At 39.9% G+C, this 15,934-nt stretch overlaps 1 protein-coding gene across 2 annotated transcripts in view; it reads right to left on the bottom strand.

Moving 5' to 3' along the window:
* Nucleotides 1-1,449: 1,449 nt before the first annotated feature.
* Nucleotides 1,450-15,934, bottom strand: part of kcnb1 (potassium voltage-gated channel, Shab-related subfamily, member 1) — a 37,825-nt gene continuing 23,340 nt past the window's right edge. For both annotated transcript variants that reach the window (XM_086292844.1, XM_086292843.1), the window contains exon 3: nt 1,450-9,306. In XM_086292844.1, coding sequence (XP_086148970.1) covers nt 7,390-9,306 — 1,917 coding nt within the window. In that variant the 3' untranslated portion in view covers nt 1,450-7,389. The remainder of the gene's footprint in view (nt 9,307-15,934) is intronic.

The following is a 15,934-nucleotide window of genomic DNA, read 5'->3' as shown; positions in this document are numbered from 1 at the left end:
AAGAGATGGACTTACAGGTTCCAGATAAAGCTATTAGGTGCCCTAAACCTGCATTTCAAATTTGACTGAATACAGCATGATAGTTAATCTCTAAACTAAGATCCGGTGTAGGGTCAAATTGATGAATGAAACCGAGTGTTCTTCTGGTCGTGGCTACCTTCTGGTTGATGCAGCACAGAAACTAATCATTTTGATGTGAAGGAGAAAAATTTAAGTTCACTACACCAATGTGACCTTTCTGCCACTGCAGAGTTATCTTAAATACCCCTGATCTAATTTCTATTTGAGTCACACTGATGATTTAAGAACCCGGTAAATGTTTTCAAATCTTATTTAGGATCAGCCCTAATAACATAAAGACAAGACAATACAAATATTGGTATATTGCATAAAACATAATTTTAAAAAGTCTTCCAAAAACACAAATATTCCTTAATTTAACATACCAGTGAACATACTTACTGTAAACCTGGCTAACAGTTATTGTGCATACAGGATCCTGTCCATACCTGCTGGAGCACATAGTTATACATGTATCTGAGCCAATACGTGTGCATCTGCTGATCTGCACGTCTGCATTTTGAGAGGTTCAGGGTTAGCTTAAGTGCAGCTGTACTGTAATAACACAGGTTTTTTGTTTCTTTGTTTTGTTTTTCATCTCAGATTTCTGATCTGAAACTTATCGTTTCAGCCTAATTGGTTAACAGTGACCACTGCCACTAGATGGCAACATTGCTTATCACTTGAGTTTAAGGCAAAGACCTGTGACCACTAAATAATTTCTCCCTTCCCCCCCTGCAGAAGGCAGTCTCTCCAGTGGCAGGCAGTGGGAAACCCTAGATGCAGGGGAGTGTGGAGACGTGTGGGGAGGCTGGAAGCTTGTTCCAGCTCAACAGTCAACAGCTTCCTCTTCATCTAACCTCGTCCTGCTTTCTTCTGATGGCCTGCATTCTGTACATACAATGATCACTTTTCATGTGATTTTTACTTACATAAATTTACAGTTTTATTCACATAGCACCAAATTACAACAGTAATTGCCTCAAGGCTCTTTATATTGTAAGGTAAAGACCCTACAATCAAACGACCCCTTTTGAACAAGCACTTGGCGACATTGGGAAGGAAAAACTCCCTTTTAACAGGAAGAAACCTCCAGCAGGCTCAGGGAGGGGCCTGAGCCTGTATAAACACACAGTGAAAGAGTGAGTGAGTGAAGAAGAAGCACTCAGTGCATCATGGGAAGCCCCTAGCAGTCTACTGCAGCGTGACTAAAAGAGGTCACCTGATCCACCCAGCCAGAATAATGGTTACTAAACCTGTTTATATGAATAGTGCTGATCAATGCACAACTGTAGCTTTCTCAAACAGCTTAGTATAAATTTCGATATGTCAGAAAATAACATTAGTTGAACTATTATGTGCTGGAAACAGTGAAATCAAAGCCAACAATTCTTAATCAAAATGTAAAGTGATCTGATTTATTTCATTTTTGATTCATTTAAGGGAAACGTTGCTTTTTATTAAGAAATAAAAATATCTTGGGACATTGAGACACTTTCTTTTAACATGTAAAGTACTGGCTCTGTGTGAATCACAACCAGTTACAACGCCAAAGTTACAACATGCACTGAACAATAGAACATTTATACAGAAACAACAGCATAGAAAGTCAACAGGTAAAAATGTTTTTCTCTTTTTGTTTTTGTTTTACAAAACAGACAGCCTCGGGACCTACAAACAACATTGTATAAGAGCTGGCTAAGGTCATTCAAATATCTTTTTTCAATTCCCTGGAAACAGTGTACTTTACAAAGACTGATGGCTTAGGCAAGGTTGGGGTCAATTCCACTGAGAGGTTAAAATATAGGGAAAAAATAGTTTATGTTTGAATTTGTCCGTTTCTCATGCTTTAATACTGCTTTTTATTATAGCGCCACGTGTGATGTGTCTTGTGCACCACCTTGAATCGACCCCAACCCTGTAATACAGTGTTAGATTCAAAGAATGTGGAATTGGACTACTTGCTAAAGCAGTAGTTCTCACCAGGTTTTGGAAACTATCACGTCCTTGAAAAAGTCCTGTGGGGTTTGAAGAATAAATTAAAGAAATAAGAAAACAAAAGAACGGAAACTCCTTTAACCTCTTTTTTAAATTTAGCAGCTAGCTAAACAATTCAATTCTCTTTTAGATTTTAACTAAATGCCTAATACTGTACAGCTGGGAGTCATATGGGATGATTAGGAATTGTATTTATAAAAATCTTAGAGAACTTGTGCTCTTAATTTTAATTGGTATCAATAAAGAAGAGGTAAAAGAAGTCACTAGATTGTGTTGTCTTGATAAAGAGTCATGGTTTAGTCCTTTGATTCACATCGGATTGCTCCACAGGGAACCTCGGTGAAATTAAAAGGTCTGCTATACTATTAGATTCAATTAATTTGAATGGCTCCCTTGAAAATGGAGTGGATTTAAGCGTCCAAATAAAATGAAATGAAGCTAAATGTAGAAATGAAAGACACTTTTTTTTTACTATTATTATTATGGTGGTATTGTGTCACAGTATCACAGTCTAAATATGAAATCAAACATCATACTTGATGTTTCTTTGCTCTCTCCTTTCTAAAAGCTTAATTCTAAGAATGCTAGTGTCAGGATTTCAGTACTTGTAAGTGTGTGCGCACATGGTTGTGCATTTGCGTAATATTTTTCCAAGATAAATCTCAGGTCTCTACACTAGTGCTTGCTGCCCATTCGTGATATATTGATTGTCATCATTGTTGAGAGATATTTCAGTGAAAAATGGTCCCTGACTACAATAATATAGAAAACCGAAATGATAGGACAGAAGCTCACGTGGTGCTTAAGGAGGGGTTGTGTGAGCTCAATGCCCTTCATATTTCATATTTATCTCTTAGTTCACCCTAAAATATTTGTCTGGCTGCTTTTTGTTTTTTCTTGACTCAAGTAACAAAATCAAAATGGACAGTAAGGTATAATCAGGTGAAATAAGTTGAACTGTATTTTTTCTTGTTGAAACTGAAGAAAATAAAATCTGTTTGACTAAATTTGTCATGAATTCCTTTGGGATTTAACCTGTGACTTCAACCTCAGGAAAATGTGAAGAATTACAGACATTTACTGGACAGTATACATGTAGGAACGTAACCAAAGAACATTACCAGAGACCATCTGGATCGTTTTCAATACCCACAGTCAACTGTTGTGCAACAGGATATTTTCTTATAACAAAAATCTATTTAACAGCTGTTTGTGGGTAATTATTGTAATTTTTTATCATTGTGGGGGATTTTTTTGTTTTTGTTTTTTTGGTACTTCAAATAAAGAAAGACATTAAATAAAAAAAAATATCTACACACACAGGAAAAATGTAAAGGTGTAATACAACGTGAGTCAATGAGATGAAGCTATTCTCAGTACAGTTATCTGCTTAATTATACTAAACATGATTCATAAAATGCTCCTCCCGTATCTCGTTTCCCAGCTATAAATAAAGCTGCACTTCAAAAACATCGACTAAAAATAATCCTATTTTCTCACACAACTCTAATATTTTCTTTGTGTTGCAATCTGCATTACTGCTGCATGTTACAGTCAGGACTGTAGATGGAATAGAGAGAAAACAAAAGGCAGGATTCCCCCAGCCCGCACATTCATATTGGAAACAGTTCATTCTTTTCCATTAAGCAGCAGCCACACTGCTATAATGCCCCAGCTTTACAGCAGTCTCCCTTTCTCTCTCTCACACACACACACATACACACAGTTCCCTCTGCTTCTCGCAGTCGTTGGTATTCCTTTCACACCTCAGCTCCTCTCACTATGGGAGAGCAATATGAAATGGTCCAACTCTGTGATTAAAACAGGAAGTGAAATCAGGATTTGTGATTAGACTCTAAACTACAACACTAAAACGATATGTGTCAATCAACTTAGGTTGGATAAATTCTGAAAAAATAGATTTATAATAGTGCAATGCTCTTATTTGCGTGCATCATTTGCCAGTATATTTGTGTCAGGAAAAGACTGAGAAAGATTTTAAAGTTATTCTTTTTTCTTTTGACAGTATATTTTGTTGGCACTGAGGTTCTTTGCTCATCTTGTTAACATTTGTGAAAGATGTGATGACAGAAGGCGTACTGTACCTACTCAAAAGACTTTTAAAGACGTTACAAAAACCTTGTACTTTTGCACTAGAAATTAGATTTCAAGAGATTGTGGAAGGACTCTTGATACTGTAACTCAGCTTATGTTAATGAGTGGAAATTTTGTATATAAAAGATGGACTTAGCTTTAAAGTAAATCCCTTACATAAGTGCTGAAACATTTAATATTTCTGATGTCCAATGGCTGCAAAAGAGAAAGTCTTTCAGAAAGTTATTCCATTGCTCTCTTAGTTTAGGACCATGGTAAATACTTTTCTGTTGAGTTCATGTTTGCAATCCCGTCTTCTAAGTCTTATTAATCATGTTTTTTTCTTTTTATAGGAAGCAGGTGAAAGAGAGCCTGGAGAGGTGGAGGTATGCGCTGGAGAGAAGAGGAATGAAAATCAGTAGAAGCAAGACAAAATACATGTGTGTGAATGCGATGGAGACAGGCGTAACAGTGAAGGTACAACGAGCAGAAGCAGTGAAGGTGGATGAGTTCTAATACCTGGCGTCAACCATTCACAGCAATGGATGGTGAAGAAGAGAAGAGTGCAGGCAGGGTGAAGGTGAGTAACATGGGTGATTTGTGACAGCAAAATGTGAAAGAGAAGTGTGGAAGCATTGGGAGTGACCAGGATGGACAGGTCAGGCAGGAGGAAAAATGAAGAAGACCACAGAGAAGATTCATAGATGTAGTAAAGAAGGACATGAGAAGAGTTGGCGTGGCAGAAAAGAATGCTAGGGACAGGGTGATAATCCTGTGGTGGACTCTTGGTTGATTCTCGTGAAGGAGTCGCTCTCATGACTCATCCAGTGACATCACTACCTGCCTAATCAGTGGCATGCAGTCTGTTGACGTCAGATTTTCAGCTCAACTCAGCTCACTTGGGAACGTACTAAAAATACTGGTGGACACCCCTCAGCCAGTAGATCCAGATATGGTATAAACTGGAATATTTTAGGTGGGGTCTGTCTGGAGTTATCACATTCATAAGATTTTCAGAAAACTTAATCTCTAAACTTGACCTTGACATTGAGGTCATGACATTCCAACTCGTCTGAGATTTTTGCTAGGTGCACCTACGGTATGAATGTCAACATCGCCTCGTTTTGAGTGGTCGCATTCACAACTTAGGTGACCACACTGCTCGCCCGCCAGTGACATCAATACCATATCAGCCTTTTACGGTTGAAGGGTAAAAAGTACCTGATAACAGGAACCACTGAGTCGAGTCAAACTAACTAGGTACTAGTGGAACAGAGGCTAAAATGCTCCAGGCACCAGTGGCTGATTTCACATTGGCTAAGTCCATGTTTCATATACAATCTGGCGTGTAAAGCAGCACTTAATATATTTTTAAGATCACGAGGACCACTTCTGTTTTGCCTCTCTCACCATCTACAATCTGTATGAAGAGTGCAGCAATTCTTGTTAAGCAACTGGTCCTCACTATACTATGTAGCAGTGTAATCACACAGGCATACGGAGAATTGTGTCTGCCAATCCAGGGGATAACAGAACATATATTAAAACTGAATTCATGAACATAAATAATAAAGTACAAAGTCCTTATATTATAATGTTAGATTTACACAGTACTCATGAATATGCACAGTGAGGAGTGGCTCAGCTAACATGCAACTACTGTCGCTTTATGGGTTCACGTGTCTCCGTGTGTGATTCGTAAAAGTGTGTGAGCATATGTTACATGTAAGTCGACCTTCGCCACTCCAATTAACAAATCACTGCTTAGCTGTTGCCAACATTTGAGGGAAACAGCTATCACCATGGAAACTAAACGTATCTATGGTATCCTGAAAATTGTCTCCAGTACCTGGATGTATAGTTTGCCGGTGTGTGTGTGTGTGCACTCATGCATGAGTTTTATCAATTCTGGCATTTGCACCCGATTAATGGTAAGCTGGGTAGATTGCGGACTGTTTTATATATATATATATATTTTTTTATCATTTAAGAAACAAAATAGGGGTTGGATAACTCCCCTGCTTTTGCTGTTTTATACACATATCGTTCATGCATTTGTGAACAATTTGGCTGCTTTTATGTTGGTCAAACGAAGGCTGATGCATGCTGAACAACTGCTCTAAACATCATGTCAGTAGGCTAGGAGGATTTCCTTATATATGTTTTTTTTTATTTAGAGATGATGGACAAGCAAATCATCATGTTATTTTATGTTATGAGACTGGGTACACGCATGCTTTCATAATGTGCATTTTATGCAGCAATCCGCATAATTCTTTCTTTTGTTAGCCCATGTCAAAAAGAAACCTCTTGATCCAAAAAAAAGATTCTAATGTGCTAGGAAATCTATCCGTCATTCGATCATTCACTCTCACCAAGACAGGTTAACATGAGTTAGCAAAACACTGTTAACAGGAAAAGTGGTCATTATAATGCATGATGAGCTGGAGCAGCGTCTGTGCCAAAACACTGAACCTCATACGAGATAACTCTTCACATGTGATTATGACACAGCAGACCAGAAATGTACTTATTTCTAATAGGAACTTTCTCTTATCTATAGAAAAATAAATCAGGCTAGACAATCTCAAGAGTGTGTGTACATGAATTATCATTTGGCCATTCATTACTGTTCACTCTCTCTTGCTCTGTCTCTTATAGACACAGGCACACATATAAGCAGACATACACACCCCTACGAATGTAAATGACTAAGGCCAGGTTTGGGAATGGAGGGCACAAGTAAGTAGCTTATAGGCTTCTAGGTCCTCTCCTGTATCTTCAAGACTACAAAATCAATCGGGACTTAGTTCTGGAAAGTGGCTGCGGGGATTTTTTAGAGATAACCCCCTGCGACTAAAACCATCATTTAGCTGGGTTTCGCACTTATAACTACAGCTTTATTTCTCTGATGACTCTACATCTCTGAACAGACCCATTGGCTACTTGGGATTGCTCTTTTGTTGTGTGTGTGGAATATCTCCTTATAGGAATGAGCTGAAGGAGGGGCAGTGACATTCTTCAATTAAGAAATGTTTTTCTCCCAGAGTATTCACTACACATGTTCACCCAAGGCTTATTGCCCAGTGGCATGCTCAGGTAATTTGTGAAATGTTTTAGCGAGACCGGTTGTCTCGCCTTCCTTTGTCTCTGGCTTGGAGTGTTTTAGCCTTTAAGGTGTCTCTACCAAAAACACTCTGTCCCAAACTTGCTGTTAGTTTTTGCTTCACTTGCACCTCAGAGGCCTTTATCCAAAGTATTTTGACGTCCCCTCTCAGCCTTTGGTCTACGTGTCATCTCTGGTCCTATGTGATTTTCATGAGCTAGCCCACGAATCCCTTCTAGCGGGAACAGACAATTCTGACCCAGCATTTTCTGGGCTGCTTCTAAATGGTTAGTGCCCCTCTGGTAATTTATATTAATGCTGCGTTTCGGGCTTGCATCAGCCAGGAGACGCTCAGAGGGACTGGTGTCAGACATGTCACGGAGGTGCTCATCATCGTCTGTATCGGCATCAATGTACTTGCTGATGGAGGAGTCATGGAAGGTGAAGACAGTTGGGGCCAGGGGAGTGCCTTCTGGAGACTTTGGTGGGGTCCTGCTGCTGGCAGTAGTGTACGCAGAGGTTTCGGGGCTTAACAGAGAGTGATCTGACACAACTGAGCTGTCTGAAAGTGGGGAACGTCCTGATTCCCCGTCACTGCGGCAGCCTCCTTTGGGAATAAGGCTTTTTGAGGAGATTCCAGAAAAGAAAAATTTCCTTGTGCTGTCCGTCTTTGTGACAGACACAGGGGTCAGCATGGGCTCACGGTCCCCTGTTGTTTGCTGGCCGGTTTTTGTATTGGTGTACTGGGACAATGCTGTCGCTGGACTGTATGAGAAGCGGTTGCTTTCCTGAAGACCAAGATCTATTGCAGGACTGTGGGAGAAGCGTGGATTCTCCTGGAAGTCTGTTGCACAACTAATGTAGCTGTCAATGCTGGATAAGCTTTTCATGTCTCCAACTCCATCCCTGGTTCCTAGGGCTTGTTGACCATGGTCATGTATAGCCCCCAGCTCTATCTCATCCCTCTGTTTACCAACTCTGGAGGCCCTTTCTTTAGCATTGAGGTTGGGTTGTGACTGTGTCTTTGCCATCTGGTTGTACATCTCTTCTAGTTTCTGAACATTTAACCTCTGGGGACTGGTGGCTCGGGCCTTGCTGGGAGAGCCTAACTCCTGGGCATTGAAAGAACGGTTTGAGCTTGTCTCTGATGCAGCCCTCTTGGGAGTCCATTTCCAGCGGCTGGGTGAGAGGTGGTTGTCATGAGGCCTCTCACTCTTCTCCACCACCACATCCATCAGCTCTGCACTACGTGCAAATGCTTCTTTCAAGTTCATTGAGACAATGCTGCCATTTCTCTTTGCCCTTTCTAAGGCTTCTCTTCTTTTAAGGGCCTTTTCTTGCCTCTTCTGTTCCTTATAGAATTCAGAAAAGTTATTTACAATAATAGGAATAGGTAGAGCGATCACAAGTACTCCAGCTATGCAGCATAACCCCCCGACAATCTTTCCCAAGAGAGTTTTGGGGTAGATGTCACCATAGCCCACTGTGGTCATAGTAATTGTAGCCCACCAGAAAGAAGCTGGAATGCTTTTAAACTTTGTATCCTCTTCATCCTTCTCAGCAAAAAATACCAGACTGGAGAAAATCATGATACCCATGGCAAGGAAAAGAATAAGTAGGCCCAACTCATTGTAACTCCTCCTAAGGGTAAAACCCAGAGACTGAAGACCTGTAGAGTGACGAGCCAGTTTCAAGATACGTAGAATACGCATGATCCTAAAAATCTGAACCACACGCCGAACATTTTGAAACTGTAATACACTCTTGTTGGATTCTGTCAGGAAAATGGTGACGTAGTAGGGCAGGATGGCCAACAAGTCAATAACATTTAGAGGACCCTTAAAGAACTTCCATTTATTCGGGGAGGAGAGGAAACGGAGCAGGTATTCCATGGTAAACCAGGCAATGCAGACAGCCTCCACATGGGCAAGTTGAGGGTTGTCTGTGGATTGGCCAAACTCATCTGTATCCTGTAGCTCTGGTAGGGTGTTCAGAGACAGGGCAATGGTGGAAAGCACGATGAAGAGGATGGAGATGATGGCAAGTATCTGAAAGACAAAATTAGTCAATATGAGATTTTATGCATCAGAGAATGGCTTACAGTAATTAAAACTTTGGTCACTTGAGAGGTTTTGTTGCAGACATTGAAGACACTCAGCGAGCTCAAGGTGTTGGGAACAGCAAACCTGCTAAAAACCTTGAAAACTGCACTCAGGTGTATTTAGAAGAAATGGTACTATTTTAAAGACAAAACAAATTTGGTATAATTTACCTTTTTCTATTTACAGCTTTGTGTACGATATTGCATGAAAAACATTTTTTCGCCTTAATGACTTAAACTTGAAGTTGAAAGCTGCATTAAGTGGAAACTATGAAATTGAAATCATCGTCAAGTGTGCACTTTAGCATACTTTTATTACCTGATCACACAATTAAGCTATATGCAAGTAATTAAACTATAACAGTTTAAATAAACCTTCTATAAATGCTTGACTGACAGTGTGACTGCCTGAGAGCTAATGGATTAGACAAACTTGGACCACTTATTTATTCATAACTCACTTATCAGGCTGATCCACATGAGTGAGTGTGCTTGAGTGGACAATTATGTTTAGCACCAATCAACAAAAACAAAAGTATCACAGCAACACATATCAGACTCACTGAATAATTTTCTAAAACATAAAACTGGGAACTGGGTAAAACAGTAAATGCTTAATTTTGGTGTAGAAAGTTTTTTTTAAATGATATTTTATGACATTTTCCAAACTGGAGGTTGGACAGAGCCCTCGAGAGCTCAAATGGGCTCTTGAGCACTTACCCCTGCGCTGAAATTGTCATGTTAAGATAATTAAGATGAGCCTACCATTATCACAGAGTGCTGAACCTACTTGCTAGCCACGAAATCAGTGACTAATTGAAAGGCTTCGGTGCTCTCTATTTAAAAGTAGGATAAAGGTAAAACATAATCCACATGTAGTTTTACACTGTTTTCTCCCATTATGGTCTCTCTAGAATTACTGAGGAGAGACCTCTCACTCGCCGTCACTTGACACCATCATGTAATGAAAATGAACCTGCAATAACCACATAGGAGCAGAATGTCCCCAGAATCTACTGCACTTGATGATGCTGATGATTCACTTTACGCAGTACACAGAACTGGGAAGTCTGTCAAAAAACAGCACCCTGACCCACACACACACGCTACCCCACCCACTCTCCACCAATCATGCTAACAAGCACGTACGTGGTGGCAGACTACACCTCTCTGAGCACTGACAGCACCCCCATCAACCAGGATTCATTGTGTAAACAAAAAAATGGTTGCGTTTGCTTTGAAGAATGTTATTCTTGAGTTTGTTTGATCTGAGTAAATGACTGCGTAATATTGTATGAAAAATACTTGAGAAAATGTTGCAGTGCCATCCAGCTTGCGATATACCATCAAGTCCAGCTCTCACACACACACACACACACACACACACACACACACACACACACACACACACACACACACACACACACACACACACAAAACAAAAATAGCTAGAATGATTTTACATCTAACTTTGTAGAAGACAAAAAACTTAGTTATGCCTCATATTAAAGGTTAGTTTGCAAAAATCACTTGAATGAAATCTTGAGGTTTGATTTGATTTAGTATGACACTTTAAAATTTTAGTCCTCGAGCTGTCATGTGGAACAGTAGCTCCCGAAATGGTCTAATAAGGAACACTGTGCCGAAAAATAATATCGGGGTTAGATAAACAAAGACAGATGGACTATGATGTAAATAAAGCAAAGAGTTTTTCTCTTTTTTACCTCATTTCCTACTAAGTTAGACAGATGTCTAAATTTATCTGTTGCACAAAGAACTTTAGTTGTTAACTAGTCTAAAAAGAAAAACTTTTAATAATAATAGTAATACAATTTATTTAAAAGCGCCTTTCAAAACACCCAAGGACACTGTACAGAGCAAAAAAGACAAGCATAAAAACAGGAAATAAACACATTGATAAAAGAAGGTTTAAGAGCATATGAGTTCAATGAGTTCTGGGCAAATTATACCTTTTGAAGAAGAAAAACAGCTGAGTTCACTATTTGTCGTTCTTTTCTCTGGCTGAAAGATACTTGTCCTCAACACCTGACCATTACAAGGATGTTTTAACTGGAAAATTTAGCAGCACAGAATTTCAATAATTTTTTTAAATGTTAGGAAAAAAATGATAGTAACAGTAGATAGTGTAAATAGCATTGGAAACTTCCTGTTGCCTTAAATCGCCTTTAATGCAGTCAAACAAAAATGGCAGATCACATATTGACCATTGATTCAACAGTGTTTAGTCTGATTAGGGTTGTCACCAGAACTGATACTTATAGTACCATTTGACACACACAGTGGCCGTTGTTTTTGGGTTTTCAATAATGTATCAGCATAAAAAACCTAAAAGATTTGTCACAAATTATAATCTACTACCAATGGATTCTAAAAATTACTGTCAGATTAGAAACTCTTTTGCAACAGTGTCATCTTCACTTCCTTCAGCGCACACACATTTACACACAGACAGACAGACACACCGCCCCTCCCCTCACTAGCAGCTGAACACGTGAAGAGCAGCAGAACAAACTTGATGAACACGGACACCTTAGCCTTTATGGAACATTTTGTGAGGTCAGTAAAACTCCTGTTTCAACAAAATTTAAGTATTAATTACCATAAGCATTAACCTGGCCAGTGCACACATTGACATAACCATTTAGCTAAAATCAGTTATCTACATTAGCTGTTTGTTTGGTTATTGTCACAAGATAGTGGCTAACAGCTATGGCTAATTATAAAATGATAACATTAATATGCCCATTTGTATGATGATAACACGATTATTTGTGTCTGACATTTTTCTCTTAAGGGCAAACAGTGAAGCTGAGGAAACTATACCAAAACGGCAGCTGCATAGCTTACCAGCTGATCTGTAACAAAGCTATGGTGTCAAGTGAGAGGCACAGGAAATAAAACAGGACTGTAGATGAATATTTTTGCCTAAAAGGAACCGGCCCAATGAGCTGAATGACTTCCGACCGGTGGCACTGACGTCACATCTTATGAAGACTCTAGAGCGGCTCTTCCTCAACTTCCTCTGACCACAGGTACAACATGCCCAGGACCCACTACAGTTTGCATACAAGGCGGGTGTCGGAGTGGAGGATGCCATCCTGTACCTCCTACACAGAGCCCACTCACACCTGGATGAGGGAAAAGGCACGGTCAGAATACTGTTTCTTGACTTTTCCAGTGCCTTTAATACCATCCGGCCCTGTATGCTTCAGGAAAAACTGAACAGGATGGAGGTGGACCCCTGCCTGGTGGCTTGGATCTCCGACTACCTCACCGACAGACCACAGTACGTCAGGCTGAAGGACATCACGTCTGACACTGTGGTCAGCAGCACAGGAGCACCACAGGGAACTGTGCTGTCCCCTCTTCTCTTCACCCTGTACACCTCTGACTTCTGCTACAACTCTGAATTATGCCATATTCAGAAGTTTGCAGATGACACGGCCATCATGGGGTGTATCTGGGATGATCAGGAAGAGGAGTACAGAAGTCTGGTGAGGAACTTTGTCGCATGGAGTCACACAAACCACCTGCAACTCAACACCTCAAAGACTAAGGAACTGGTTGTGGACTTCGGGAGGTCCAGAGAAGGTCCACTGCCGGTTCAGATAGAGGGGGAGGAGGTGGAGGTGGTCAACAAGTACAAGTACCTCGGGCTGTGGGTGGACAATAAACTGGACTGGTCATGCAACACAGAGCACCTGTATAAAAAAGCCCAAAGCCGACTGTACTTCCTCAGGAGGCTGAGGTCTTTTAACATCTGCAGGAAGCTCCTGAGGATGTTTTACCAGTCGGTGGTTGCTGGAGTACTTTTCTATGCTGTGGTGTGCTGGGGGAGCAGCACAGCAAAGAGGGACTCATCCAGGCTGGAGAAACTGATCAGGAAGGCTAGCTCTGTGGTCGGCATGAAGCTGGACACTCTGGTGACAGTGGCAGAGAAAAGGACATTAAAGAAACTGATGGACATTATGAACAATGCTGGGCATCCTCTGCACACGGCCATAAACAATCAGAAGAGTCTGTTCAGTGACAGGTTGCTTCTCCCCAAGACAAGAACTAACATACTTAAAAACTCCTTTGTCCCACACGCCATCAAACTGTTTAACTCCTCTCTGGAGGGGAGAGGGAGGGGAAACAGGAGGACAAAGGAGGGGGGAACAACTAAGCTGTAGTGCCTCTGCACCTCACTGTACAATACCTTGTGCAATACTTTTTGTAAATAGTCAACAGTGCAATAGACTCAATACTTGAAATGTGCAATTCACTTGTATTTTTATTTTTTATTCCTATTTATTCTATTTATCCCCTTTGTATATTTTATTTATATTTGTCTCTGTATTTATATATATGTGTGTGTGTGTATATATATACATATATATATATATATATATATATATATATATATATATATATATATATACATATATATATATATATATAACAATTCTGTAACTGTAACTTCGGTCGTTGCTGTGCTTTTTGGAAGTCGAATTTCCCAGAGGAACCCACCCGAGGGATTAATAAAGTTCTATCTTATCTTATCTTATCTTATCTTATCTTAATGCTTTAGTTTTTGATGCAACAAGCTAAATGGGTGCATGTAAACGTTTGTAAAAGAAACTTGGCCTTCCGCAGAAGATAACCTATTCTGAACCAGAAGCAGAAAGACCTGGATTATGTGAAAGTGTCTAACAAGGTCTTTGCAACTCAGTACATGTATAATTGCTGGTGGTAAGCTAGTTTTAGAAGCTGCAAATAGACTATCCAAAATAAAATTCAAACGAAGATCTAATTACAGAGGCTATCTTTTACAGATATAAATAAATATGCTTTGAAATTTTGGCTCACACTTTGGTTGCCTAAGGCAAAACACTTTGAAAACCACTGACTTAGAATATGTGTAAAATATACTCATTCTTTTTTATGGTTCTACTTCATACCTGTTATAAAAAAAAATATCCAAGTCAGACACTGACTATCCCTGTGTGCATTTCAGTGATAACAGCTTAAAAAACTCTCCAGCTTTCCTTTATAACTGGGAATAAAGGGAACAAATCCAGCAGGTCTCTCGTGATCTTAATGCTGAGGTAAAAGAGAGGGGCTCCTGTCCCTGTCTGACTTGAGTGAGGATGAATCACAGAGTCAACATAATCCAGTGGTGTATATTTTGTGTATTTATCATAAACTAATATACTGTATGCTGCTTTTTTTTTAGTTTACAGTGACTGATACAAAATGTCACATACTATATACAGTACTGTGCAGAGGTCTTCAGCCAATCCTCATTTCTTTATATTTTGCTTCCAAGGAGCCAGACCATCCATCCATGGTGTGGAGCTTATCCCAGCTGCCACAGGGCAAGAGGTGGGGTAACTCAGACAGACATCCTTTTGCACCTATGGACAGTTTAGAATCACCAAGTAACCCGACCCCACTAACTGGGTGTTTTTGGAATGTGGGTGGAAGCTGGAGTGCCCTGTGAGAACACAAACAATGACCCACACAAACATGGGGAGACCATGAAATCACCAGCTCCTTTACCCTGGTAACCTGCAAGCTAGTTTGCAGCTGACATGCTTCCTCCAAAATATTCCCAGGCCCGATAACTGGTAATAAATAATCTGCTGGCTATAATCATAAATCAAAGACTCGGCAAACAGAAAATATGCAAAAAAAAAAAAAAAGGTTCCAAAACACACTGCCATTGCAATAAAACATAAACATTTCAATAAATTGCTAAACCAATTTCCTACTTTCCTGGGTAAAATATGAAAAATTAAGGTGTGGCTCAGGACTTTTGCACAGGACTGTATCACATACTGTTTACTGATGACTTACATCTTTGTCTATTACTATATTAAATGATTTGAGGCTTCAAGATGAATGTAATGTTACATCTGATTCCTTTAGTTCCTTACTTCATGAACTTCAGTCCGCATTTGTTATATTAACCCTAAATGACTCCAGCTCCAAACAGCACAACTTGGAGGATGAGTAGGAGGCTGCAGCTAGAACACTGAGCCAGTTTTGGCAATAGCCCACACAAAAGAGGTTAGGATGTTATATGATAAAATCAATCATAGGATAGTTAAAATACTCCAAAAATGAGTGCAGTGTTGGACCAAAATGCCGCATAGGGGGTGAGATATACTATTCAGTCCAGCAGTTTAACATAGCTAACAGTAAAAAGTGAAATATTTCACTGTGACTTCCTTCCTTGATCAAAACCTCAGTGATAAACTGAATCTGCGGGTAATACATGCATCAACAAAAGAACCAAAGCCTCACATGGAGCACTTGATATATTGTTTTTTGTATAAATCATCTAGAAGAAATCACAACTTACAGGCAAAAAAAGGAAGGGTTTTAACAAAACAAAGGTTGTTAGAAGGTGACTGACAGCAATGATTGACAGCGAGGGCCTTGACATGGTCTAACAATTCGGACTCCCAAGAGTAAAAGTGACGGCTCAAAAAACAACCTTATCTACGACCAATCAGAGCAGGAGGAGACTGTTGCCATAGCATCGTGGCAGACATGAATAATGACCCTAT

The sequence above is a fragment of the Aulonocara sp. 'chitande type north' Nkhata Bay genome, linkage group LG5 (genome assembly GCF_057382095.1).
Source record: "Aulonocara sp. 'chitande type north' Nkhata Bay isolate Kocher_YH1m ecotype deep benthic linkage group LG5, A_spYH_male_GT1.1, whole genome shotgun sequence".
Classification (NCBI taxonomy): Eukaryota; Metazoa; Chordata; class Actinopteri; order Cichliformes; family Cichlidae; genus Aulonocara; species Aulonocara sp. 'chitande type north' Nkhata Bay.
This window is presented reverse-complemented; position numbering and strand designations above follow the sequence as displayed.